Source organism: Pelmatolapia mariae, linkage group LG5 (assembly GCF_036321145.2).
Source record: "Pelmatolapia mariae isolate MD_Pm_ZW linkage group LG5, Pm_UMD_F_2, whole genome shotgun sequence".
In the NCBI taxonomy this organism is placed as follows: Eukaryota; Metazoa; Chordata; class Actinopteri; order Cichliformes; family Cichlidae; genus Pelmatolapia; species Pelmatolapia mariae.
Window position 1 is genome coordinate 14850876 of NC_086231.1, and position 26491 is coordinate 14877366.

Below are 26491 nucleotides of genomic sequence, written 5' to 3' on the forward strand. Positions count from 1 at the left end.
ATGGAGGCCGCAGGCTGGCCGTCACCTTCAGAGCCGACAGTGAGTTTCTCTTAAACATCGTAAATCTGCACAAAGTGGCTGACTGAATGTAGCAAAAATTGTAGCACACATGGTACATTTTCTCTGGTTTGCACATTGCATTGTCTGCATCAGGTGTACTCTCTTAATTCTTTACCCATTAAAAGCATACTAGCAGTAAGTAGCATCGAAGCTCTGCTGGTGTCCGTCACATTTCAGGCCTGCTTATAGAACAAAGTGATTGGGTGTTCATCGGAGGTTTGCAAGAAGATGTCCTGTAAACTATTCTAATGATCATGAAACCACCTTTATTGATACATACTTAGGTGTCAAAACTTGTCACTATGGGTACAAGAGAGGTCATCAGATGTTGTCTGAAAGCGGGGGGGTTGAGGTTGACTCCATGTGTTGCTGTTCAATTATAATCCTTGTTTATCTTACATTGGGTCGTAGTGAGTCCATGTATAAAAGAAGCTGTTTCATCTCTTCACCCCTCAAAGTCAGCTTCTTTCTGATTGGCTTCCCCTTGTAAACATGAGCTTTGAACTTAATGAGCTGAGCTGTGATCCTGAGATGGCAAAAAACAGTCCAAAGTGTTAAGAGCAGTTGAAAGCTAAGCTTTCAATTCGCAGACCTCATTACTGGACTCTCTGGCCATGTTTAACATCAGCCACTAGAATATTAGCTATATAACAAAAAATAATCTAATCTAGTTCTGATTATGTTTGCTCTACCTAACTTGAATTTCAAGGTATTTATTAGTTAATCCAAATAAAATCACATTATAATATCAAATTTGAAGTGTTACAGACTAGAAGAGAGCTTTCATGCAGGCATTTTATGGAGATCGTTTTGTATTTGACACTTAAAATCCTCCACAGGTGTGACTCGTTCCTCTGAGGGTAAACCTAAAATCTTTCACAAAGATCAATTTGATCATAAAATAGTTTATTTTCTGTCATATTTGATATGAAAATCTGCAAGCCCTCCTTACCCTCGCCCACATCATCTTCTCTGTCCTCCTCCTCCACCTTTTTCACCACCACCCTGCGCCTCCTCTTCTTCTTTTGTTCTTTTCTGTGTAAAAGTCAAGTTCCTGAACCGTGGCCGATCCCTGCCTCCCCTCTTTGTCTGTGACCATGAGCAAGGAAACGCTTTCAGATCCCTCAGAAAGTGTGTGTGTGTGTGTCTGTGTGTGTGTTGTCTGCAGTGTTATTGCAACCCCTGCAGCTAACAACTACATGCGGTTTAACTATTTTATGGAGTTTGCTCGTGTTGATTGAGGAGTTTAAAAAAAAAAAAATTGTTATATTTGTGCGATAGGGAAAAATATTGTCACAAATACAGATTAAATTTAAATAAGAAAACCTGTATTTGGATCTAGGGACTTGATACATGGATGGAGTGGACAACAACTTCAACCTTGGTGGAGATTATTCCGTGTTTCATCTAATAAATGTAAAAAGTCCTCCTTCCTCCATCTGTAAGGTCCAAGATGCTTTGTATATTTTCAAAGTTAGTTTAAAATTGTGTATGAGGGAAAAGTGCAGCAGCAGATTTAATTTATTAACTGTTTTTGCCGTAACTGCAGTTCCTGTGTTCAGTGATTCTGAGTTGATTCACAGTTTTAGTTTTTAAAAAATTAAAGTGAGTCTGTTTTCTTAAAGATTTCCTCCCCTGTGTTTGGACATAGTCAGGTCACCGCTTTCCTTGTATCTCCAGCACTTATGCTACGCTAACATTATGTAGGTTTGTATTTGCTGACATTAAACTGCATTTTAAACCAAATCACCCCGTATTACCCAAAATGTCAAACTGCATTATTAACAGGATGTGATTCTTTCCTCTGAGGGTCATCTTGTGAGTTTCTTCCATTTCTCTGATTTTCATTTAATCTAGTTTTAACACGTATTATGTAAGCAATGACGTGTGGGTCAGAGGTCAGAAGATCATGTGAATTCTGAAGATCAGATGAAATGAAAACACGCTTGGAGCTAAAGTGAAGCGCTGAGGTGTTTTAGCATGACAATCAGTGTGTGTGTGTGTGTGTGTGTGTGTGTGTACGGGTTCGTACTATCCTGGTGGGGACCAAAATCTGACTTTTACTATCCTGGTGGGGACTTTCTGCACCGTGGGGACCAAAATCCAGGTCCCCTCGGGGTTGAAAGCAATTTTCACACTCAAAATGCGGTTTTACTGTCAGGGTTACAATTAGGTTATGGTTAGGTTTAGGGTAAGGGTCAGGGTTAGGCATTCATTTTTAATGGTTAGGGTTAGGGTAAGGGGCTAGGGAAAGCATTATGTCAATGGGATGTCCCCACGAGGATAGCAAACCAGACATGTGTGTGTGTGTGTGTGTGTGTGTGTGTGTGTGTGTGTGTGTGTGTGTGTCACACCTCAGTAGTTTGAGGATCAAGGAGAGCCAGAGGCTTCCTCTCTCACACTCTCTCTGCTGGAATGATGTCATGGGGATTATAAAGCAGGGTGACCTTTGACCTCCAGTAGGTTCCCTAGAAAGGATTGTAGGATCAGCGATACTTTGAGGATAGATTATTTATTTATTTATTTATGTATGTATGTATTTGGTCATGCGTTTACCATCTTTGCTGCAAACACACCATCCTGCTGTGGGAAATTCTCACCAGTGATCAAAATGTTTTTTTTAATCAACACATTCAAACAAATCCACATTTAAAAACTGTGATGTCCAGGATTTTTAAAAATTCCTGGATATTTTGTCAAATTAAAACTGTACATTTGTAAGCTCTGTTAGATACCTGTCCAGTGTCGTGTTTGGGATATTTTCTGTAGCTCTAAGTTACAGACGCACCATAAACTGCTCACGTCCCAGCCGTCATTAATCGTGCAAGTTGTGAAAACATTTTTGCCACAATATTAGACCTCCTCTTTCAGATGATTTCAAACCTGACATCACACTTCCTTGTGTAACCGAGGCTGAAATATGAAGCTAGCGAGCTTCATATAGCAGTGAACAGGTGCCTTATACCTGTACAAATCCATGTCTCCTCTGGTCATGACAAGAAAGAAGTGTGACTGCATCGAAGTCCATCCTTCAGCCCCTTCGATAACCTTAGGAAACACTTTCCTGATGAGAGGAAAGATTTAAGGTCTTTGTTGCTGGTTTCAGCACTTACTTAATGCACCAGTTTCAGGGGACCGAAACTGGAGCCTAGTTTTAAAAAGCAAAGCTAGTCAAAACATTTATTTGAGTTTTATTCTCCATGGGTGATGTCAACACAGCTATGTCCACGGATTTTGCTCCAGCTGGGATAGGTTCCAGCACTCCCTAGCTGACAAAAGTGTTCAGAAAATTAACTGAATGGTAACTAATTGTTGGCTTTGGTCTTCGTCTGCTGACAGTATGTCCAGGATTTGAGCATCCAGTCTGAGTGCCTCAAACTGTGTCACATGCTCCAGAGGATTTAACCAAAACTAAAGATTATGCATTTTAGAAATCTGACAGCGCCTCACTGTCAGTGAATTATTTTAAATTCTTTACTCAGACTGAAATCTGCTTCAGAAGAACGTCAGCTGAAGCTGATACTTTAAAAACAGTAGGTTCAAGTTGTCATAATTCTACTTTGACGGATGAAGCGTTGAAAGGAGATGAGGATGCACAAATAAATGGAGCAACTGTGATGGTCTCCTTCAGCCTCCTCTTCTTTCCGTGCTTTGTGTGAGCGCGTCCTCCTATGCTTCTTAAATTGGAAAGCGAACAGGAAGAAAAAAGGGGACGGCTAAAGAAAACGTTTGCAGTGAACTTTAGCCCTCTTTTCGTTCTTCTGTCTTTACACTGCTTTGTTTTATAAACGCTGAAACCAAAGATTAGGGAAGGAGGAAGAAGAGTAAAAAGAACTGCAGCCTTCCTCTCCTCCATACATCCTACGGAAGATGGAGGAAGAGGGGCAATCAGCTGTGACCTTCTCTTTAGCCCTGAACATGACCCTGCTTTGAGGAGGATGATGAGGCGAGAGGAAGAGGAGCAGTGACTCGTGTCCGCTGCTCTTCTAACGTTCTCTCATCCGTTTCCATCTTTTATAAGCTCTTCTCTCCCAGCTTCTTCCTCCTCTTCCTCACTTCTGTCAATAGATGGTTAGCAGAGGAAAGGGGAGCAGTCAGTCGTGTCTGAGTTCACGCCTCTTTTCTTTCTACATCCTAAGTCCATCTTTTTTCCTCCGATCCCTCTCGGTTCATGGCTGGCTGCTCCTCCTCCTCCGCCCCTCCAACTTCGTGTTTCTCAAGATAAAACAAGAGAAATGTTGGAGACGAGAGGAGGTGAACGACAAACAACCCAGAGCGATTGAATTAATGAAGGTGCGGTTAATAAAATATGGATGACAGATCGGACAGCTGTGGAATCTGCTAATAATGCATTTCTTAATTTAACTCAAAGTATCTCCTTAGAGGGTTATCTAAGGATAATGACACACACACACAAAAGATGTCAGTCGTATGACTTTTAAAAAAGTAGACCTGTTATGTTCAGTCGTTCTGGACTCTTATTAGAGTAGCTTTAAACAACTCACAGTTCAAATTAAGCCTTCTTTAACTTAGTTCAAACAAGCTGTTTTAGCTCTGCCCTTTAAGGTCTAACTTTCTCCTGATTGGCTGCAGAAACTTTAACCAGCAGGTTTATGGAGCTGTTGAAATGAAAAGACGACATATGGACCTAAGAATAGAAACAAATGTCTGAAGCTGAGTGTTAATATTCGTCTGAAGTCTGAGTTTAAGCCTGACCATTAAGGAAAGGTCAGTAGAGCAGAGCATCTCCCACCAGAGCTCTGGACCATAAACTGTCTTATATTTTAAATTCAGAATTGCATATCCTTCATTTTAGCATGGTTTTGGTCTATTGTTACCTCAATCAGTTTTTATAGTTTTGTGGTTTTATTTGTTTATTTTCCCATTATTTTTATATATATCTATATCGATCGATCTATCGATATAGATATAGATATCTATATCGATATCTATATCTCAAATTTCAAGTTATTCTCTCAGTTTTGTGTTGTTTTCTCAGATGTTTGAGCTGCTAAGTAGAAATTTCAAGATACTTAATTTTAAATTTTAACTTATGGATGGTAACAAGCTGGAAACTATAATAAAAGAATTGGCAGAGTTGACAAAAGTCCATAACCTTCCTGCAAGAATCTGGAATTGAGCCTGAATGGTCCTTAAATGGCTGTGAAGATGTTAACTGCAGTCTTTAATCTTTACTCTGTCCATCAGGCTCAGATTTCTGTTTCAAGAACCATTAAATCTTTTGTTAAAGTGCGGCTCTCTGTGCTGTTGTTAATCTGTTCATATCTCTCTGTTTCTCTCTGCAGACTGCTCATTAAACTACCCACTGGGGAAGCACATGATCCGTGAGGTCACCAACGTCTCCTTCAGTCATCTAGCCTGCGACGATCAGGCCGCCGTGGTTGTCCACTGGTCTGCGAGCCCACTAGGTCTGTTTACCTGTCAGCCTGCCTGTTTGCACGATCATCCGGAGAGACAGTTTTAGAGAGAGAACAGGGAAAGTTGAGGGAAGAGCAAGAAAGTTCAAAGTGCTCAAATCCGTAAGATTACCCAGCTCTGTGTGTCCCTTTGATCGGGGCCGGAAAGAGAGGGAAAGAGGATCGCATCTCACACAACAATGCCGCGATTTGACCGTGAAGGAATGTGTGTGCGCACAGTGTAAGGTGAACCTCTGCTGCCTCTCCCTCTCTGTGACAAAACGGCCTGTTGTTTTCTCACACAGAGAGGGAGAGGCAGAAATCTCCCTGAAATTCTCCATGTCATACTCACATGTTGCCAGATTTCCTCTTTGAGATCTGCACAGCTTAAAGTTTCTGCTGTAACACAGCCAAGACTTTACTGACAAACCCAGAATTTATCTGAAACAAGGCTGAAGGCTGTGGCACACCAGATGAGTAAAATTAGGGAGTTGAACAGGAAGACTTTTTTTTTTTTTTTTTTTTTTTGTGGTCACCCGAAATAAGGTCTGTGACTAATTGTTGTTAACTGCAGTGAGAGCTTGTTTTGCATTGCCAGCATTAAGTTGGACTCATTCTCGGTAGAAGTTGGTTCACGGATCCCATTCAGAACTTTCATGGACAGAATTCTTAAAGGGGTGGAGGTTGTCGGATTCAGAGGTCTCAGGATCTTGTGTGAGTCTGTCGGCTTCCTTGAGCCATGACCTCCACCGTGTGCTGAGTCACAAGTCTGAGGCCATGGTTCTTAGCCAGCAAAGAGTGGATTGCCCACTCTGGTTTGGGAACAAGCTGCTTCCCCTGGGTAGGAGTAGTAGGAGTCTTGCGGTCTTGGTCACGAGTGATTGGTGTGGTGTCTGCAGTGATGCTGTACAGGTTTGTTGTGGTGAAGAGAGAACTAAGCATGAAAGCTGTCAACTGGCCGATCTACGTTCCCACCCTCAGCTGTGGCCACGAGCTGTAGGAAGGGTGGCTGGACTCAGCCTTAGAGACCCTTGGGTTGAGCAGCTCGGTCACTGGGGCCAGGCCAAGGACAATCTGGAGAGATCATCGCTCTCTGGCTTGGGGACACTTCAGTGTCCATCCAGAAGAGCTGGAGGAGGGTCTGGGTATCTCTGCATAATTAAGCTGCTGCCCAAACGCCACATGATAAGTGGCAAATAACAGATGAATGGATAGCTGGTTAGTTATTTCCACTGTGTTTTTCCCAGAGAAGGCAAAGCTTCTACATGTTACGTACCAGAGATAAATACGACTAGTCGTTGGAGACATTTAGCATCATCACATTGAACTGAGCCTAGTCATAGCGTTTAACTTCTTGCAGCTGCATTTAATCTTCAAAAATAATGTCAGGGAACATGAGAGAGAGATGCAGTAGAGCATCTACTGCTGATCACTCAAAGCAACTCAACTACAAGCTACTTTTACTCATACTTTCACTCTTTTTTTCTATAGATTTTAATCCCTTGCTCACATGCGGAGCCCATATAGAATCACAGATTAACTTTAACTTGTATTTGGGGGGTGGGAGGAAACCGGAGTACCTGTAGGAAATCCTCACAGAAAGGCCCCGGGTGAGCAGGAGATTGACGCAAGAAACTCTTTCCTGTGAGGCAACATAGCCATTCATGCCACAATTCAGACTACTCGATCGACTTGCAAAAAAACTCGTCCACCACAAACAATAAACTCTTTACATGTGTCCGATCTTATAAAAGAGGTGAAAAGGGGTCGTTTTAGATTTGTATTTGTGATGAACAGACACTCGTGGTTCTTGTTTGATTGCTATTGAGTTTGAATAAAGATTGTCCAAATTTATACTGAAGAGAAGGAGAGAAAGAAAAACAGATCAAATCTGACCTCAGGCTGCTTCTGCTGTTAAAATGCAAAACAGCGACGACTCACAAAGAGGGAGCGAGAGAGAGGTGTTCAGAAATATGCCTCAGGACAGAAAAACCTGCTCTGCTGCATCTCTCTCTCATGTTCCCTGTCTTTCTCTTGGAGAGCTGATATGAAAAACATGTCCGGTCGATGTATAGGTATAATTAAAAGACAGGTGTGCTTTCAAAGAGGAGGGACGAGGGTGTAAGGAGTGGAGGATTGTAGGAGAAGTGAAGAGGACTGAAAATAATAAGGAGGGTGGAGACGAGAGGAGATGCATGCAAATGAAGGAACAGAGTGGAGGGGGGAGAAAAATGAGAACGGGGGATAGGCGGAGATATGAGGAGGCACAGGAAAGAAGGAAACAAGGGTAGGTTTGAGGCCTTGTTTATCACTGTGTGAATTAGCTCTACACACTATTTGGTTTTTAATTGTAGCCATCTGTCGTGACTGGTTGCTGTTTAGCTGGAATGATTCCCAGCTACACTGACTGGTTACTATCTGCAATGTAAAATAAGGTGTAGAAACGTACCAGGTATCAAAACCAGTTAGACCTTTTATGGTCTGAAAAGAAGAGTTGAGGAAAGGGCACAAAAAAGATTAGCTGAAGGAAGCATCCTGAAAGAGTTGGCAAGACTGTAAAGAAGAAAATTAGGCCATTAGCTGCTATGTGCCCATTTATATTCACTGATTAAGGTATCATCAGTCTTTGCCCTACTGCTTATTAGTGCTACTTTCCTTTCTCTACATCAAATATAATTTTTCATAACTAAATGCAAGATTTTATAGTACTGTTTAGAGTTAATGTTGACACTGCAAATCGCAAGATATTTAGTGGTCTTTAATCTCCCAGCTCCAAAGTGAGAATACCACAAGTAATAGTCCACTGAGTTCACAGTAAGCAAGCGGTTGACCTGTGGCCTCGATTCAGGCAACACTTGCACCAAAAACAACATGGAGTGTTTCTGGCAGTGAGAATACGTCTGCAGATGACTCATGCTTCTGAGTCTCCTGCTGTGTGTTACGTATCAGAAAGGATAACAGAAGAAAGTCCCCAAACTATATTATCCCCATGATGTCCGGAGTTCATGCACAAAAGTGGCACAACACATCAGATTCCCACCTTTTCAGTCTTTTGCCTTTTTCTGACAGTAAGTTTGTCGAGTAGCTGTGACAAGGTATTACATTAAAAATATTTCTCCTGTGTTTATATCAAGGGATTTTCATGCAACTCTACCATGACCACCTAAAAATCCCACCTCAAATCAAAGGGGTACTAATACAGTAGAAAATTTACTTAACTGTGCAATAGAAATGAGTGCAGCAGAGAAAAGGGGAAAGATGGATGAAGAGGAGGGAACAAGGAAAGGCAGAAAGGAGAGTAAGAAGAAGGTAGGAATGAAACTAGATCTGGTTAGGAGTGGAGTGTAGAGAGTGAATGAGGTTTACAAAAAAATAAAAAAAGGGAACGAAAGGAATTAGGTGAAGAGGCAAAAAGCAAGTGTGTTGGTAAAAGGCAAGGAGAAAAGACTGGTGAGGACAGAGGAAGAGAAAAGATGGATGCAGACGTGGTGAGACTGAACTTGCTGTTGCATCTCTGCAGGGATTGAACACATTAAAGGCTTCAGAGTTTACCTGGAGGACAAGAATCCAGAAGGGAAACAGTGTCAACACCTCATCCTCAAAGACCCACGACAGCTCAACTTCTCCTACAAGAACACGGTAGGGCCATTTCCACAAAACACTTTGAACTGCTGGCTTTTCACATTTCCCGCAGTAGCACATCGCTCAAAGGATAAGATGCTTCTTCCAAATGTAAGCATGTTAGAGGTGGCTATCGAGGGCGCTGGAACTGGGGGACAAGGAGCCCTGAAGAAAATGTTGATTTGAGGGATAAGCATGTTAATCCCTGCCCACTTTTTGTAAAATGAAGCAGACATGCATAAACAGGCAGAACACTCCTAATTCTTTCTATTTTTCAAAATAGGGATTTGTAATTGACACCATTCTGGGTTTGCTTGGGAGTGGACAGAGAGCTTGGATCTCCATAAGGCATACCTCTGGATCTGCATCTGCAGTTTCTTGGGTTGTTAATGCATCTTAGGCTTAACATCAGCAGTTTGAGTCATTGTGCAGACCTCTCAGAATATAGTTTTGTGTATTTGTTTTACTTTATTCTTTTGTTTTTTGTTGCTTTTTGGCCCTCGATCGATATGAAATTACTTCAGCTCCCTTGGTGGTTTCAATCAATCCTTTCCGCTGCAGGCTAGCTGTGTAATAATCTCCTCCTAAGCTGACGGTAATGTACTGTAAGAGATCAGGAACACAATCTGCAGTCTTCATTCTTCCAAAATATCGTCATTATAGGACACTGACAATAAACTCGCACATGACTGCCTGAACAAAGATAAACACTTGAATCCTTGAAACATCTGTGGCCCTGAAGCCTTGAAATAATTACCACACAGTGTAAGCTGGCTCACTGAGTCACTCTTCTGTTGAGATGTTGTATTTAATAAGTCCACATGTACATGCTCATTAGAGTCTGCTTTTATCTTTTTTACTGCTTTTAATCAATGCATGTCTGCAGCCCACAGATAAAAAAATATTGGCACAATGACCTCAATTAATGTGCACTGTTCCCGATGAATGGATGAAGCAAACATGTTTGTGCTTTATTAACTCGGATATTTACTCTTGCTGCTAAACTGTATTATTATTTAGATTTACTTCATTTCCTCTGAAGACTGTCGCTCATCATTTCCTTCTAATTTCACTGTTGAACGTTTGTGTTTGTTAATGTTTTCCTGTACAGAAGCTGAGCAGTCAGCCGTTCAGCGGTTTGAACTTTGACACTGACTACATGGTTCGTGTGGTTCCCTTTCCATCTCAGATGAACGAGAGTTTCTTCCCTCCGTCTTTCCTCAAAACTAACTGTGAGTCCTACATGCCTCACAAATGTATGGGACTGAGTTTTTAGCCGATCAGCTGATTCACTGATTGTTTAGAAAAGCCTTTTCAGGCACCTCTTACATCATCTTACTGTTCCAAATCACAAAAAGCCACCTCGAGGCACTTTACACTGGTAAAGACTTAACCAGACTCAGGGAGGGGCAGCCATCTGCCACGACTGGTTAGAGGTGAGCATAGTTTTACGTTTTCTTTGTTATAATATAATTGTTCCATTTAGGCTTCGAAGGGACGATAAAACAGAGTATGATTTAGGGTGTGGCTACCTCAGCATGCACAAGCCTCTACCATGTGAGTGTTTATATATACAGCCGGTATGTAATACATGTGACGACATAAACAAAAACAAGATACAAGATGCTTTGTTTTTATTTTTTTATTTTTCTATTTAAATCAGTTCAATTCAGTTTTATTTATAAAGTTAAAGTATAAAGACTAAATCACAACAACAGTTGCCTTAAGGCGTTTTATATTGTAAGGTGAAGACCCTACACTAATACAGATAAGCAATCAGATAAGCAAGCACTTGGCAACAGTCGGAAGGAAAAACTCCTTTTTAACAGGAAGAAACCTCTGTCAGAACTGCAGTGACTGGTTGGGGCTGAGGGGAGGAAGACAGGACAAAAAAGAGCCAGGAGATTAATAATAACTCATGATTAAATGCAAAGAGGTGTAAACATGCAGTGAGTGAAAACAGATGTGAAAAGAAACACTCAGTGGATCATGGGAAGCCCCAGCAGTCTAGACCTATTGCAGCATAACTTAAGGGAGGATTCAAGGTCATCTGATCCAGCTAAAACTGTAAGCTTTATCAAAGAGGAATCTTTTAAGCTTGGTCTTAAAAGTAGAGGGGGTGTCTGTCTCCTGAATCCAAACTGGGAGCTGGTTCCACAGAAAAGGGGCCTGGAGAGACTGCCTCCCATTCTACTTTTGAATACTCTAGGAACCACAAGTAAGCCTGCAGTCTGAGACCAAAGTGCTCTAATGGGGTGATATGGTACTATCAGGTCATTAAGATAATATGGGGACTGATTATCAAGGCCTTGTATATGAGAAGAATTTTAAGTTTGGTCCTGGATTTAACAGGGAGCCAATGAAGAAACGTGACATCAGTGTCCTCACCTCTTGAGACACCTAAAAATTACAGTTCTGAAGAAAACAGTGTTTACTTTCATGTTGGAGTCAGATGGAGACGTGTTCATTAAATACTGGAAGCAAGATAAAAACAAAATGCTGCTAGACTGACAGATTTACTGCACTGCTCCGAGATGCATGCACCATCTTGGAAGCGAGTTTAAATGGATCACAAGACAGAACATGCATAAAGCTTAGGAGTTGCTGTGAGGTTGTGTGTTTCACTATGTGCCAAGCCAGACTAGTTTTCCCAAAACATCCCCTTTTTTTAATAAGCTGAGACAAAACTGAGGCTATAGAATGAGAACAATAAAACAAACTTTGTAACCATCTCTCTGTCTGTGTGTTTTGTTTTTTTTGTTGTTTCCCTACAGCGTGCGAAATGCTCCTCGGATCAGACAACCTGGTCTGCAAACCATGTAAGTTCCTCAGTATCGTCGTCATAACCAGAGCCACATGTAGGCCGACTTAGTCGGGAGCTGGTTACACTGCCAAAGCTGGACCCAGCCCCGCCTCGCTCTTAGATCAGTTTATTGTGAATTAGTTTTTGCACAAACGATTCAAGTTTTCCTGTGTAGGTGAAATGGTGAGAAATAGGGGAGGCTACGGTGACCTTAAGCGGAAAAAGACAACAATGTGTTCCTACATTTCTGAAATGTTGCTGTATTGTTTGAAAGGTTCTTCTTGTACTTGTTTTATTGCAATATCTAAGAGGTCGTGGGAGTTTAGAGTTCTTATTTTTTGGTGTTTGCAGTCTGGACACCAAAGACGCTGAACGTGTCTCAGCTCGGATCGAGCCTTCATGTGGCCTTTGATCAGGCTCCGCCCTCCTTTGGTTTCCATTTCTACTACCTGTACTACAAACTGCGACCGGACGGAACCTCCAAACTGCAGCGCTGCAAACCGGTAAGATCAGTTGTGTTTAATACATTTTGACATTGATCGTCAGTTAATTTCAGATTTATGAAAGTTTTCTAAAACCCGCCATGTTCGAGCAGGTACTCAGTGACCTCTAATGAGAAACGTGACAGTTTTTGTAATAAATACCCTAATAAATCTCCGTAAACAGATTCAAATGCAAAGGACTGTGTAGGCGAATGAAAATGTACTGGGTAGCAGGAGATGACAGAACTTGAGGAACTGGTATCATATTTAACCCTTTGTAATCACCATTTGCATGTCTAGACCAAATAAATTACAGCAATAATTCTTTCTGCATGCAACCGCACTTAAATATCACGAGATCAGCTGTCCCAGAGCGCTGTTTCCTTTGGTACTCTATCGATCTGACCAGCTGTTAACAACACTTCTTAAGTTGGAATATACGTCATCCAGTGGCGTGTCTAGAAAATTTTTGTTGGGGGGGCCAGGTAGGGGCACAGATTTGGAGAAGGGTGGCAGATGTAATTGGCAGATAATGTTAAAAAAAAATATCTACCAACCGTTAACTATAATTCAATAACCCTATAAACCTAATAACCGAATGCGCTTTTAACTCTTATTAGAATGAGATTTTAACCACTACGGTGCAAAGTTTTTAGATACTGCGTTGATAAAGTACAAGAGATACAATCAGTGCTTTGTCAGTGTTTATTCAGCATTCAAGGACAGCAATATTTGCATAGTCTTATTTTCTGCAGTTGACAGGCTAACAAACCCTCCTGTGTCAGTGGCAGCTGAACTTCATTCGACCATGGCCTGCAATGACTTTGCCAAATTCTTCACAGACAAAATCCAAAAGATTAGACAAGCAATTGGTACATCAACAGCAGATTCAGGATATGTACTGTTTACTGAAAAACTGTTTAAACACTATGAAATAGTTTCACCCTATTAACAGCAAAGACCTGGAGGACATCTTAGGTCAACTGAACTCAAAGACTCAAAGGTCTCAAAGACTTTAGAGTCAGACCTGTTACAGATCATGAACTTTTCTTTAATGTCAGGTGTGTTTCCAGAACCACTAAAAACTGTTGTAATAAAACCTATACTGAAAAAGGACAATCTTGACAAGACACAAATGAACAACTACAGGCCGATCTCAAATCTCCCATTTTTAAGTAAGATCATTGAAAAAGCAGTTTCTCAGCAGCTCAATTACTTCTTAAAACAGAATAACTGCTATGATGCCTTCCAGTCAGGTTTTAGACAGAACCACAGCACTGAAACTGCTCTGACCAAAGTATTTAATGACATATGTCTGAATACAGACAGTGGAAAAATGTCAGTCTTAGTTTTACTGGATCTCAGTGCAGCATTTGATACAGTTGACCACAACATATTACTCAAACGACTGGAGAACTGGGCAGGTCTTTCAGGAACTGTACTAAACTGGTTCAAAACATATTTAGAAAACAGGAAATACTTTGTATCAATAGGTAACTTCACATCTGAGCAGACAAGTATCACATGTGGAGTTCCCCAAGGTTCCATCTTGGGACCCCTTCTGTTTAACATCTACATGCTCCCACTGGCACAGATTATAAAGAACAACAAAATAAACTATCATAGCTATGCAGATGACACACAAATATATATCACAATGTCACCAGGAGACCGAGGCCCTGTACAGGCTCTTGGTAAATGCATTGAGGAAATTAATGACTGGTTGTGCCACAATTTTTTCCAGCTAAACAAAAACAAAACTGAAGTAATAGTCTTTGGAGCCAAAGAAAAACGATTACAGGTCACCAGAGAACTTCAATCTATACACCTAAAAACCACAAACCAGGCGAGAAATTTGGGTGTAGTGATGGATGCAGACCTAAACTTAGAAAAACACATTAAGACATTAACAAAATCAGCTTACTATCACCTCAAGAATATTTCAAGGATAAAAGATCTGATGTCTCAACAGGACCTGGAAAAACTAGTTCATGCATTCATCTTTAGCAGGCTTGATTACTGTAACAGCATCTTTACAGGTCTACCTAAAAATCAGTCAGACAACTACAGCTCATTCACAACTCTGCTGCTCGAGTCCTCACTAAGACCAAAAAAGTGGACCACATCAGTCCAGCTCTGAGGTCTTTACACTGGCTGCCTGTCCGTCAGAGGATAGACTTTAAAGTTCTGATGCTGGTCTATAAAGCTCTGAATGGTTTAGGACCAAAATACATCAGTGACCTCCTGACCCAGTATGAACCTTCCAGATCCCTCAGGTCATCTGGATCCGGTCTTTTATCAGTTCCCAGAGTCAGAACCAGACACGGAGAAGCTGCATTCAGCTTTTATGCTCCTTATATCTGGAACAAACTCCCAGAAAGCCTCAGATCAGCTGAAACACTCAGTTTATTTAAATCCAGGTTGAAGACTCACTTATTCTCAGCTGCATTTGAATAAAACACCAAATCCACACTTTGACACTGCCAGTATTAACCTGCAGGGCTGGACTGGGAGAAAAACTTGGGCATTTTGACTAGAGACTGGCCCACCAGGTATTAAAGCCATAAAGCCTTTGAATGAAAACAAACGCTGTTGTGACAGTGATGTACAGTCTTTTTGGTATATGTATGATTTCTATACATTTTACATCAGATAAAAACTTTTTTCGCAAGATTCAGATAATTATTTAATAAAAGCTATATATTTTTTAATGAGAATAAGAAAGAAAAGTATTTCTTTCTGCCCCCTTTCCCTGTTAATGCCCTACCTGGCCCCCTGGCAAAACTTTGCTAGACCCGCCCCTGCACAGTTACCAGCTGTCAGCTACATAGAAAAGGATCCTGGTGTTATTTGTCTCTCAGAAACAGTTCATAACTTCCCTTCAACTCATTCATGTCACCTAAAAGGTAAACCTGTTTCTCCATCACCTGTTCAGCTCTGATGATTCAGTAAGGACATCTCCTGGTTTCATCTTCATGTTTCCCTCTCACCACATTTCCAAACCGACATCATGACCAGCAGCTTTTACAGCTGTGGCTCCAGCAAACATCAGCTGATACTAGAAATTAATATTAAACAAATCAGGGCTCTAGACTAACTTTTTGACATGGGCGCACCGGTACGCCTAACTTAAAAAATTTAGGCGTACCGGCACAAAAGTTAGGCGCACTCAAATTTTTCAACCGCTTCGCTTAACACCGCAGTTTTACATGTGCACCTTCTTTGGGGGGAAGTCCATACAGACAATATTCATTTCTAAATTATTAACTAACAATCTTGTGCTTAAAGTGCTTTGTCAATATTGTAGAAAATGTTAAACTTAATCATCAGCTTGGCCTCCTCTGATGACCTGTTTGCCACTGCCTGCTGCTGAAAGGCAGTGGGGAGAGGGGACACTTGGGCAGTGCATTTATTGCAGCATGAAGTGTGTTTTCTGGATACACTGTGCTTTTTCAGCATTCAAAGATTGATGGCTCCGTGTCAGAGCTGGCTATGAATTTCAGACAGATCAGGCCTTAACTTAACACAAAAGTTATCAATAGTTCTTTTCATCTTTTCTTATTACCCACAGCTACATCCACTTCTGTCAGGCCTAGGCTGCTCACTAGAGCTGGGTATCATCACTGATTTCTATAATCCATTCAATTCCGGTTCTCAAAGTCCTGATTCGATTCAATTTAGCCTCAGACAGTCAGAAATATTATAATTCTGATCATTTATCAGTACTGATACATGTGAGACTTCATCAGAATTGTGAACATCACAGTAGATGCCTTTGTGTCAAAGTAACTGACAATAAAACACAGAAAAACATGAAGGAGATTTTCCTGGTCTGGCTTTTTATAACAGATAACCTTAAAAATATTCTGCAATATTCTGCAATTTTGCATAATTTTAAGAAGTTTAAATTTCTTCAGTATTGAACAGCAGAAATTAGGCTTTCTTGTCGGACGTCATTTACATGAAAAAAGAAAAAGACAGCGCTGTAAACAACGGTAGACTGGTGGGTAATAAGCGAATGAATAATCCAGAAAACAGATTTGAGACGGGAAACTGTTCTTGAAGTACACACAGGGAGCTGTGTAGGAAGTAGGGCTGCACGATTTTGCATAAAATGAGAATCACGATTTTTTTGCTTAGAATTGAGATCACGATTCTCTCACGATTTTCTTTTCCAATATAAATATTTATTGCACTTATTAACTGCACATCAACTTCGTAACATAAAAACAATAAATAAACATAAAAACAATAAATAAACATAAAAACAATAAATGCCTCACATTTTGTCGTTGCCGCAAAATGTTGTACTGCTTGAAATTCTCAGTGTCTCCACCGTTGCTCGACACTGCGTGTATAGAGCAGGTAGTGCAACAATAGAAAAATAGTTGCGGGATGGCACTGTGTAGCGTTTGTCTAGGGTGTTGATCATTTTCCTAAATCCCTCGTTTTGCACAGTGTTGATGGGAGCCATATCTTTAGCCAGGTGATAAGTAATAGCCTCCGTAATTTCTTTGTGCCTGCAGGAGTTCGAAGTGTATAGGGAAGCGCTGTATAAGGTTCCCGTTATTGATGTTTGGGTGGTTGACCCAGACGGATTTTCTCCTGTCACTTCCTCGTCATCCCTGACGTGTTCTCCGTTGTTTTTCCCTGCCAATTTGAGCATCACCGGCACAGCTTCTGTATCACGTGGTATAAGGCTCCGCCCTTGTCATTTGTTGAGCAGGAAGAGTGAGCGCTTGTTTTCATGCAGATTACGTCCCGGATCAAAATGCGGTACAATCGTCGTCGTCTTTTTTTTTTTTTTTTTTTTTTAATCGTTGTCATTTGGAAATGAGATCGCACATAAGTATGAATCGAGATCGCGATTTTCTAACGATTAATCGTGCAGCCCTAGTAGGAAGTGTAATTTTTATCGTGGGGAAGCAAAACAGCAAAAGTCAGAGGGAATTCATGACGACATTGATCAAATGTGAAGCGTAGTTTGCTGCTTCTTTTGCTGCTGGCTCGGCGAATTTTGGTTGGAGAGACAAAACCTGCAGCTCAGAATCAGCGCAAAAAGACGTAAACACAGAGCGACCCGACGCATCAGAATCGCTAAGCTCCGACAGCGTGTCCGTCTGCGGGCCGTCCGGTGAGAAAGCCGAGAAAGACAAAGCTGATTCTGATGCGTCGGGTCGCTCTGTGTTTACGTCTTTGTGTGGAATCCGTTAATTAAATCCGTTATTAAAGCTACTCACCTCCCTCTTCTACCTGCACTTTCCACTGGACCACGGCCAATCAGAGAGGTCCCGCCCCTGACTATCTCTGATTGGTTTAGTCCACGATAGGGGCATAATGTGTGTCTGTTGTTGACCACACGGAGTTGCAGAGATTTTTTTTTTGTTACCCAAACAGGTACGACCAAGTGTTGGTAACAGTTGGTCGCACCGGTGCGACCAAATGTTTTTCTTTAGTCGCACCACGGAAAAATTTGGTCGCATTTGCGACCAAATTGGTCGCACTCTAGAGCCCTGCAAATTCTAACAACAGCTGATCAAGCTTAAAGGTGCTGCTGTTGTTTAGCGCAACATCCGCTGGTTTCCTCTTTCTGGCGCAAAGTGGGCGATAAACAAACAAGAGAGAAAAGCTGATCAGCTGATCACTGATCAGTTTCATGATTGAAGTAGGAACAGGAGAGGGAGGGGGGAGAATGAGAGAAGAAGAGGCAGCTGCAGCGTAAAGACAGAATAAATCCAGCTTTGTGTCTTTTTTCATTATAGCTAAAGTACGGGACAAACTATGACTCTTCTCAGCTCAATACCAAACGCATATTTTCTCTGAATGAGGGACCATTCCATTTTTTTAAGGAGCCGTTGGCAACTCTACTAACGAACCTTGTGAATAAAATAAAGTTCAACATCAGTAACATCATAGCACCCGCCCAGCTTTATAGAAACACCGTCATGCTAGCTAGCACGCAGTACGAAAAAGTCAGCATAATGAAAATAAACCACATCTGAACTTGGTTTATATCTGACCCAGATAGACTGCAGGTCATAACTTCTTACCTGAAGTTCAGTTCACCTGACGCTCGGACTGGCGGCTGCCTCGGGTCTCTCCTCCTCCTGCCTCCCCTCTCCCTCATCCACCTGCTGGCCTCTGTAGAAGCTCCGCCACAGCCACCACCAAACAACTGAGTTATTTTTACACATCGGCCAGCATCTGGCCAATCCACCACTTCTCATTGTTCATGCCGTTACAAAAAAAATTAAATAAATAAGTCATCAGCCCACCGGGCAAATGCCCGGTATGCCCGGTGGCCAGTCCAGCTATGTTAACCTGTTAATCTTTCACCGAAGAATTGTTTTCTGCGGTGCCGTCTTTCGTGCTTGGCTCTCCTACCTTTGCTAACATGATGCTCATTTGCAGAAGCCCATGCTGCATTCACTTAGACTCGGATATCTGAGCTTCACTGTGAAAACATAATCGTACATTTGATATTTCATTGAATTTTATTGTTTTAGCTTCGGGGTGGTACCTGGGGTGGCCAGTCTGGTTGGAGGGGTGGCCTGTGCCCCCCCCAGGCCACCCCGCTGGACACGCCACTGACGTCATCACGTTGTCAGCGTGAACTACCACGTGGTTTTCTGCAACAGCGGAGAAATGATGTCATTTTCCAAGGAGCTGTAGTATTTTCTTTCTCCAAGGCCTATCACAGATCCACTGTGGCTGCTGAAAACTGTTTAACTTTGTGCCTTTGCGCATATAAGCTGGGCACGTAGAACTTTGAGTGCACTACTGGAAATAGTTAATTTTGCTGTACATGCTGTGTTTCTTCAAACTGCATATGCATTTTATTTTATTTTTAATACAGTTTATAAAAATGAGTGCATCACAAAACTTTATGAACACACTCAAGCTAAATTTCCTGTTTACAGTTTTGAGGGACACACCCATGACAACTCTGTATCTAGAAAAATGTGTAAAAAAAAATAAATAAATAAAAATAATTTTATTTCACTTTTAGTAATGTATTTGGTTACTATGGACTTATTACATACACATTATTAAAATTTGGGCTCTGTCAATATACAGCAAGTTGAATTTCTCCCAAAAAAAAGTCAGTACAGCATGTAAAAATATGAAGATAAGCTTGGGTGGACTTGTTCTATGATAGTTAAATTGGAAGAGGTTATATTGGTGCCTATTGAGTACCTGTAGACCACCAGAGATTTTCTCATGAAAGATCTTAAGTTTTGTTTGGAAAGAGGGTTTAATCGTTTGAGGGGAAAAAGCTGAATTAAACTGTATGGAAAATTACCAAAGAATGTTTTTTTTTTCTTCTTTGTTTTGGAAAGCGGATCAGCTTGTGGGTAAAAAGTGAATGCTGTTGTTTCCAGAGATGTATTTATTTAGATTACAGAAGAGGGTTTACTCTGTCCTTTTTTTTTTTTTTTTTTTGTTTTTTTTTTTTTTTGTTTGCCACCACAAAAAGAACTGAACTGCTTTTGTTGGTCGCTGCTGAAACCCTGTAAAGAGGTGTTTTTATTGAATTATTTCCTTTCAATAAATACATTTGTTTGGACTTGCCTGAAAAGAACATTTGAGATTGCTGGGCATTAGAGTCCTATCTGAATCTAACAGACAAAGGCATCATTGGACCTTATTTTGCTTCGCTTGGTGCTTTACAGTTGAGGGGTTCGTGGTAGAGTGTGTGATGCTCTAAAACATGTGCTCTTGTGGCAGATTCACCCTGAAATAGCAAGTTAGCAGTCTGTTACAAACATGCGATTGTCTCTGATTCTCTAAACTATTCTCATAGTTTCTTCTAATATTTTCTGTGAAAATGTGTGTTGTCCCTCCCCCTTCCCAGCTCTATATAATGGTCTTATTTTTCACTTCGCCTTCACGTGTGGCCACTGTGGAGCAGCTGTAAACACATTTTATTTGCGATGAATTTGATGTGGAAGCCTATAATTCGCCCCTAAATCTCATCCAACCACATCAAGAGTTTCTACCTGATCATGTCCGGACTGGAAGGTGGCGTGAAAAGCTTTTGTTCCAGCCTCGTCCTAACTGCATCCTCCTTGATCTCGCTCCAGCAGCTCTTTTCTTTTGTCTGTCTTCGCAGTATCAACACCATCAGGAGACATACAAACTGCACACAGACACACACACGCACACACAGGGGAGTTTCTGTCCTTTAAGGGGTTGTGAGGACTGAAAGAAGCAGTTTTGTGAAGAATGAAAAAAGGCACACCTGTCCCGTCACTATATCAGGGTTGATATTAAGGCTGCACCAACTCCCCACTGATACCGACACCACTGTTTAATATTTGTACAGTAAACTGATGAATATACTGTTTCTCATATGCTTTGAAAACATTTTTAAAACTTCTTTGGCCTTCAGTTGTACCTCCTCTCCTCCTGAGCAGGCTTTCGTTGAAATGTGTGCGTTGTCAGAAGGAGTTTGGGATTGAATCTGGAAGCTAAAATTTAATTGCAGATGTTAGTCTTTATTGAAAACTAAAGTGTCGTGTTTTACCGTTTCCAGGATGTGAATCAGCCCAGAACGACATGTATCCTCCAGGACGTCACTCCAGGGACCTACACTATAGAGGTACATGAATGTAGCACAGAGCTGAGCTTCATTTAGAGCATTCACAGCTGGTTAAACTGGTTTCTGCTGGATCCTAGTCCTCACCGAAGATGATTTATAGACCAAAAATGATCAGTTTTAAACAGTACAGTCTTCTCTTCTCTCAGTTGAAAGATGACAGCAACACCACCAGGATGCACACTCAGCACCACGTCAGCCAGGGTGAGACGCGCACAACCACACAGTACGCTGTATATAAAAGATGGCCACAGACAGCTTGACATCCCACCATTTCATCTTTAGTATTGTTGGGTCTTTAGTTTGATTTAAAAATACCCCATTAAATAAATATTCCTACGATGACTGCACTAAAAATAATTGAGCTGAATCCACTGTGAACAGCCCACCTGTGCAACACTGCTGTTCCTGATTTACTGAAAGTTTTAATCTATTTTTTTTAAAAAGCCACTGAGGGGCTGTCATAGTGAGACATTAATGACATGTTTTCAGTGAATACTCTGGTCTGTCCATGACTCATCTTACCACATGCTGAGCACAAGGCATTGTCCACATTGAGGCAATAGACTACAATAAAATACAATGGCATGTTGGCAGCCAGAAAGGAGTTTGCCTCTTCACTAATTTGTCAGTTCATTAAGGATCTCTGACTTTTCTGATTTCTTTACCTTATAATAAAAAATTAGCACCACCTAGTGGCTGGAGGTGTAACTATAAACCAAAATTGATTCTACACAACAAAGGGGTCCAAGGTGAATTTTAGTAAAATAAAGTTCAGCATCCTGCTTCTCCCCCCGAGTTGAAAAAAGTCTGTTGGACATTAGGATGCCTCCTGGTAGCCTCCCTGTAGAAGTTTTCCTGGCACGCTCAACTAAGACGAAACCCCGACATAGATCCAGAACCCACTGGAGAGATTATGTATCCACTGGGTCTAGAAACGAGTCAGGATTACTCCAGGAATCAGTTCTCATTGTGTGCACACAATGAAACATCAACTTCAGTTCAGACCTAGTTAGCTCAGTCGTTGACTCTGCCCTGCCCGCTACTATCATTTTTTTTGTGGGAAAGAAATACTGAAATAACAGTCTGATCTAATTTCCTCACAAATGGGTATGTTTGTTTCCATCCTCCAGTCCACTCCCCCTGGGCGGGACCTATCCGTGCCATGGCCATCACGGTGCCGCTGGTTGTCATGTCAGCATTTGCCACCCTCTTCACAGTCATGTGTCGCAAGAAGCAGCAAGGTGAGGGGAACCATGATTCATATTTTAAGGGGCTCAGTTTCTTCCCATTTTAACGTTGTTAGTAATGATTAGTGATAGTGATCATCTGCTGTGTAAATGAGTTTCTTTCTTTTAGACAGCAATTGGCCCCAGATTTACTATCTTGAGAGGTGTACACAGTATAAAATGGTAAATAAATGGTAAATGGCCTGTATTTATATAGCGCCTTCCTAGTCCCTAAGGACCCCAAAGCGCTTTACATATCCAGTCATTCACCCATTCACGCACACATTCACACACTGGTGATGGCAAGCTACGTTGTAGCCACAGCCACCCTGGGGCGCACTGACAGAGGCGAGGCTGCCGGACACTGGCGCCACCGGGCCCTCTGACCACCACCAGTAGGCAATGGGTGAAGTGTCTTGCCCAAGGACACAACGACCGAGACTGTCCGAGCCGGGGCTAGAACCGGCAACCTTCCGATTACAAGGCGAACTCCCAACTCTTGAGCCACGATCGCCCCTATAAAGCAATTACCCTTGTAAACCTTTGCATTACAAAAGGGTGAGAATATATAAGTGTTACTTCTTTCCACTTGTTGTACTAGAAGACAGTATTAGCTGTATTCATGCTCGGAATAGGTCAATCAATCAATGTGACTGCACGACATCCCCGTTATCTTAATGTTTTTGTCATTTGTCATTCAAATGCAGTTGCCGAATTTCTGTCACTACACTTTAAATTTATGGCTGCATTTTAAAACAATCCTCTCTTCCCTCTTTTAGAAAACATCTACAGTCAGCTGGATGAGGAGAGCAGCGAGTCGTCCAATCACAGCGCAGCACTGACCACTGAGCGGCCGTGGCCCCGCCCCAAAGTCTTCATCTGCTACTCGAACAGAGACTGTCCCAAACACACCAGTGTCATCCAGAGCTTCGCCTTCTTCCTGCAGGACTTCTGCTGCTGTGAGGTGAGACGATCATGAAGAAGAAACTGAGGACCACTAAAAGACTTAGAGGAAAAATATATAGAAAACATGAAAAAAATCAAACTGATTATTTTCACTCATGTTCAGGTTGTGTTGGACCTGTGGGAACACCTGGAGATGTGCAAAGAGGGTCAGATGTCATGGCTCAGCAGACAGCTGGATGAAGCAAACTTCATCATCACCGTCTGTTCCAAAGGCCTGCGGTACTCACCTTACCCTCCTGTTTCTATAGAAAAATAAGCAGACAATCACATTTATTAGAATTTAGATTTCATTAGTTTGATTTGGTTTGATTTATTTTTTATGCTTAATTTTTATGTGTACAGTATAATTTTAATTAGTCTTTGTTTCTGAAGTCTCATTCTTCTTTTTTAAATTTAGCCAGGGAGACTTCTCCTCCCTGGCTGAGAGTGAATGTTTTCTTCATATTTAATTGTATTTTTTTGTGAATATTACAGTTGAGGCGCTGAAAGTGCCTTCAGCTGCAGTTCCTCAAATGGCCACTAGATGCCTCTAACACTTTTTATCAAAAGTAAACATCAGAATTTGAACTAACAAATAAGTCAGGTGTTCAGTAGTTACTTTATAGTAAAATCTTTTAAAATTGTTGAATTAAAACACAAAATGTGTTAAAGACGCTGATGCATATATGATTTAATTTATGGTAGGCTCACAGGTTTCTAAACCTAATTGACGAGTGTGTCACCCCTCTGCCCCACCTCTTTTTACAGGTGTCATGTTTTCTTCATTGTGTTTTCACTTGTTTCAGTCTTTCCTTTTGTCTCTCTTGTCTTCTTTGCCATACCCACGTGCCTTTTCCTCTTCAAGAACATTGCAGGTTTCTAAAATAGAAATGTTAAGTAATGAGTCAACTAAAAATGTACTTTAATTCTTTTCCTTACCAGATTTTTTTCAACCCCTTTTGTCATAACTGTTGTTTTTTTGCAGCTATTACGTGGAAAAGAAGAGCCGTCGAGGGAAGACGCCAGTGAGCCGCCGTAGTAATGGGAGCAGCTCTTCGATTACTGCGGTTGGTGGGGACCTGTTCATTGTGGCGGTTGCCATGATTGCTGAGAAGCTGCGGCAGGCGAAGCAAAGCGAAGACAGCGGGGCACAGGAGATGAACCGATACATGGCGGTTTACTTTGACTATTCTACAGAAAGCGACATCCCCACCATGCTGAGTCTGGCTACCAGGTAAAGACAGGAACCATGAAATACAAACTTTAATGAAAATGATAAATACTTGCCGCCTGATAAATAATTTCATTTCCTGTTTAGGTTCAAGTTGATGGACCAGCTGCCTCAGCTCTTCAGTCGGTTCCATTCGAGTCATTCCAGTCTGACTGATCGTGAGCAGCAGCCTCTTAACATTTCCCGGAGGAACTATTTCAGAAGCAAGTCCGGGCGCTCGCTCTACGTTTCCATCTGCAACATGCACCAGCACATCAGCCAGAACCCCGACTGGTTCGAAAAGCAGCTCGCTCCTGCAGGAGCATCCTCTACCTCTCCTGACTCCTCCTCCAAACATCTGTCTCTCGCTGCTGTCCAGGCTCCAAGCCTTCCGCCCAAACCTTCCTGCTCCTTGTCATCTCAGGCTGAGCAGAGGTTTGACTCTGGCTTGGTGCTGAATGAGGTGGTGGTGCGAATGCCATCACTGGAGAGTGGGGAGGGCGTGACGGGGAGGAACGTACTCCAGCTGGCCCATGGTTCCAGCCCTGATCCCAACCTTGGCCCGAGTCCCAGTTCCAGCCCTGACCCCTGTCCCAGTCCTGGTGTCTGTCCCAGTCCAGACCTACCACACTCTTCTCTGTTCATGCTAGATCCCAATTCAAGGTAAAGGAAAGTGTGTTACACCTCATTTTTGTTTTCTTTTAATTTCACTGATATAACAGCAGGTAACATAGAACTACTATTATTATTATTATTATTATTGTTATTATTATTCTGACTGCAGATGCTTTTTATCTGTTACAGGTCTGCTTCTGGAATATCTGGACTGTTATCCGAAGACTCTTCATCCTCCTTGTCCTCCTCTGGTCCTTCCATCCTCCAGGATGGCATTTCCCCTGGTCAGGGACAGGCTGATGAAGGCCGCCCCACTGTTCCAGAGGTCCCCCCTCCTCGTGATTCAGGCATCTATGATTCATCTGTTCCTTCGTCAGAGCTTTCTATTCCCTTAATGGACGGACTGTCACATGACCAGGCAGACTCCTCCTCCCTGGCTGAGAGTGAATCATCTTTCTATGGTTTGAGTAAGGCCTCAACCTCAACAGATGTTTTATAAAATCAAACTTTGCTGTTTGTTCTGTAGAAAAAGCAACATTTTAAATAACATGCATGTGCCAAATTTCCCTGACTTATGTCCTCATGTGACTTTTGCACAAAGGTAAATGATTCTTAAAGACTGAAGGTGATCATGGTGCTCACACTTGGCTATGTGTCTTTCAGGTGATGAAGAGGCACCCGCTGCCACATCGCTCAGCTGCAGCGCTGCCACGGTGTGCAAAGCTGAGCTGCACCACCATCATCACCTCGAGCAAAATGACGCTGTTCTCACACCTGTGGCATCATTGTAGGGGTATGCCTTCAGCCAATCAAAAGAAGGCTAGCCCGGTGATGTCATCTTGTAAATCAATGTGCCAACTTGGACCAAAAAGTTGTCTTTGTGAAGAAGGCGAAGCTGGAAAAACCGGAGTGGGAAACAGTTATGACAGATCAGCATTCCAGAACTCAGTTTCTGTGTTAACCACTGAGTTCTAGAACACTATTCCATGGTAACTGTGGTAACCACTATGTTGTAAAACACTTGACCATAGTGACCATGGTAACCTTTGAATTCTAGAATGTTGATAAATAGCTATGATAACTATGGAACCACTGAATTCTATAACAGTATTCTTTTGTAACTGTGGTACCACTGTGTTCTAGAACAGTAATGACTGTGATTGCTATATTAGCCACTGTGTTCTAGAGCAGTATTTCCTGGTAATTGTGCTAATCACTGATTACGAGAAAACTTTGGTAATTGCAGTTCTTTTTTCTTTTCTTTTTTTGTCCACTGGAGGATTTTTGAAGGACTGGAACTCCAGATGTTGGCAGAGGTGACCATTTCAAACCAAAGATGGCCTCAGGCCACAGTGTCCTGATTGGCAGACAGAAATGTATGACTTGATGTCAGGTACCAAAACGTGATGCTGTAACAAACCAGCTGTTCCAGTACTGTTTTGATGTGAAAATGCAAGATAAAGCAGAACCTGATCAAAGAGTTTACTTGCTGCCCAGGACTGTCAAAGGA

General features: G+C 41.8%; 1 protein-coding gene across 1 annotated transcript; it reads left to right on the forward strand.

The window, feature by feature from the left end:
- il17rd (interleukin 17 receptor D) lies at positions 1-25999 on the forward strand. Its single transcript, XM_063474392.2, has 15 exons — positions 1-39; positions 5367-5489; positions 8998-9116; positions 10210-10330; positions 11873-11917; positions 12253-12404; positions 20920-20985; positions 21132-21186; positions 22116-22226; positions 22991-23175; positions 23281-23396; positions 24142-24390; positions 24475-25029; positions 25171-25448; positions 25645-25999. The coding sequence occupies exons 2-15, from the start codon at positions 5399-5401 to the stop codon at positions 25770-25772; spliced, it is 2271 nt and encodes a 756-aa protein (XP_063330462.2). The 5' UTR covers positions 1-39; positions 5367-5398; the 3' UTR covers positions 25773-25999.
- The last annotated feature ends 492 nt before the right edge of the window (positions 26000-26491 follow it).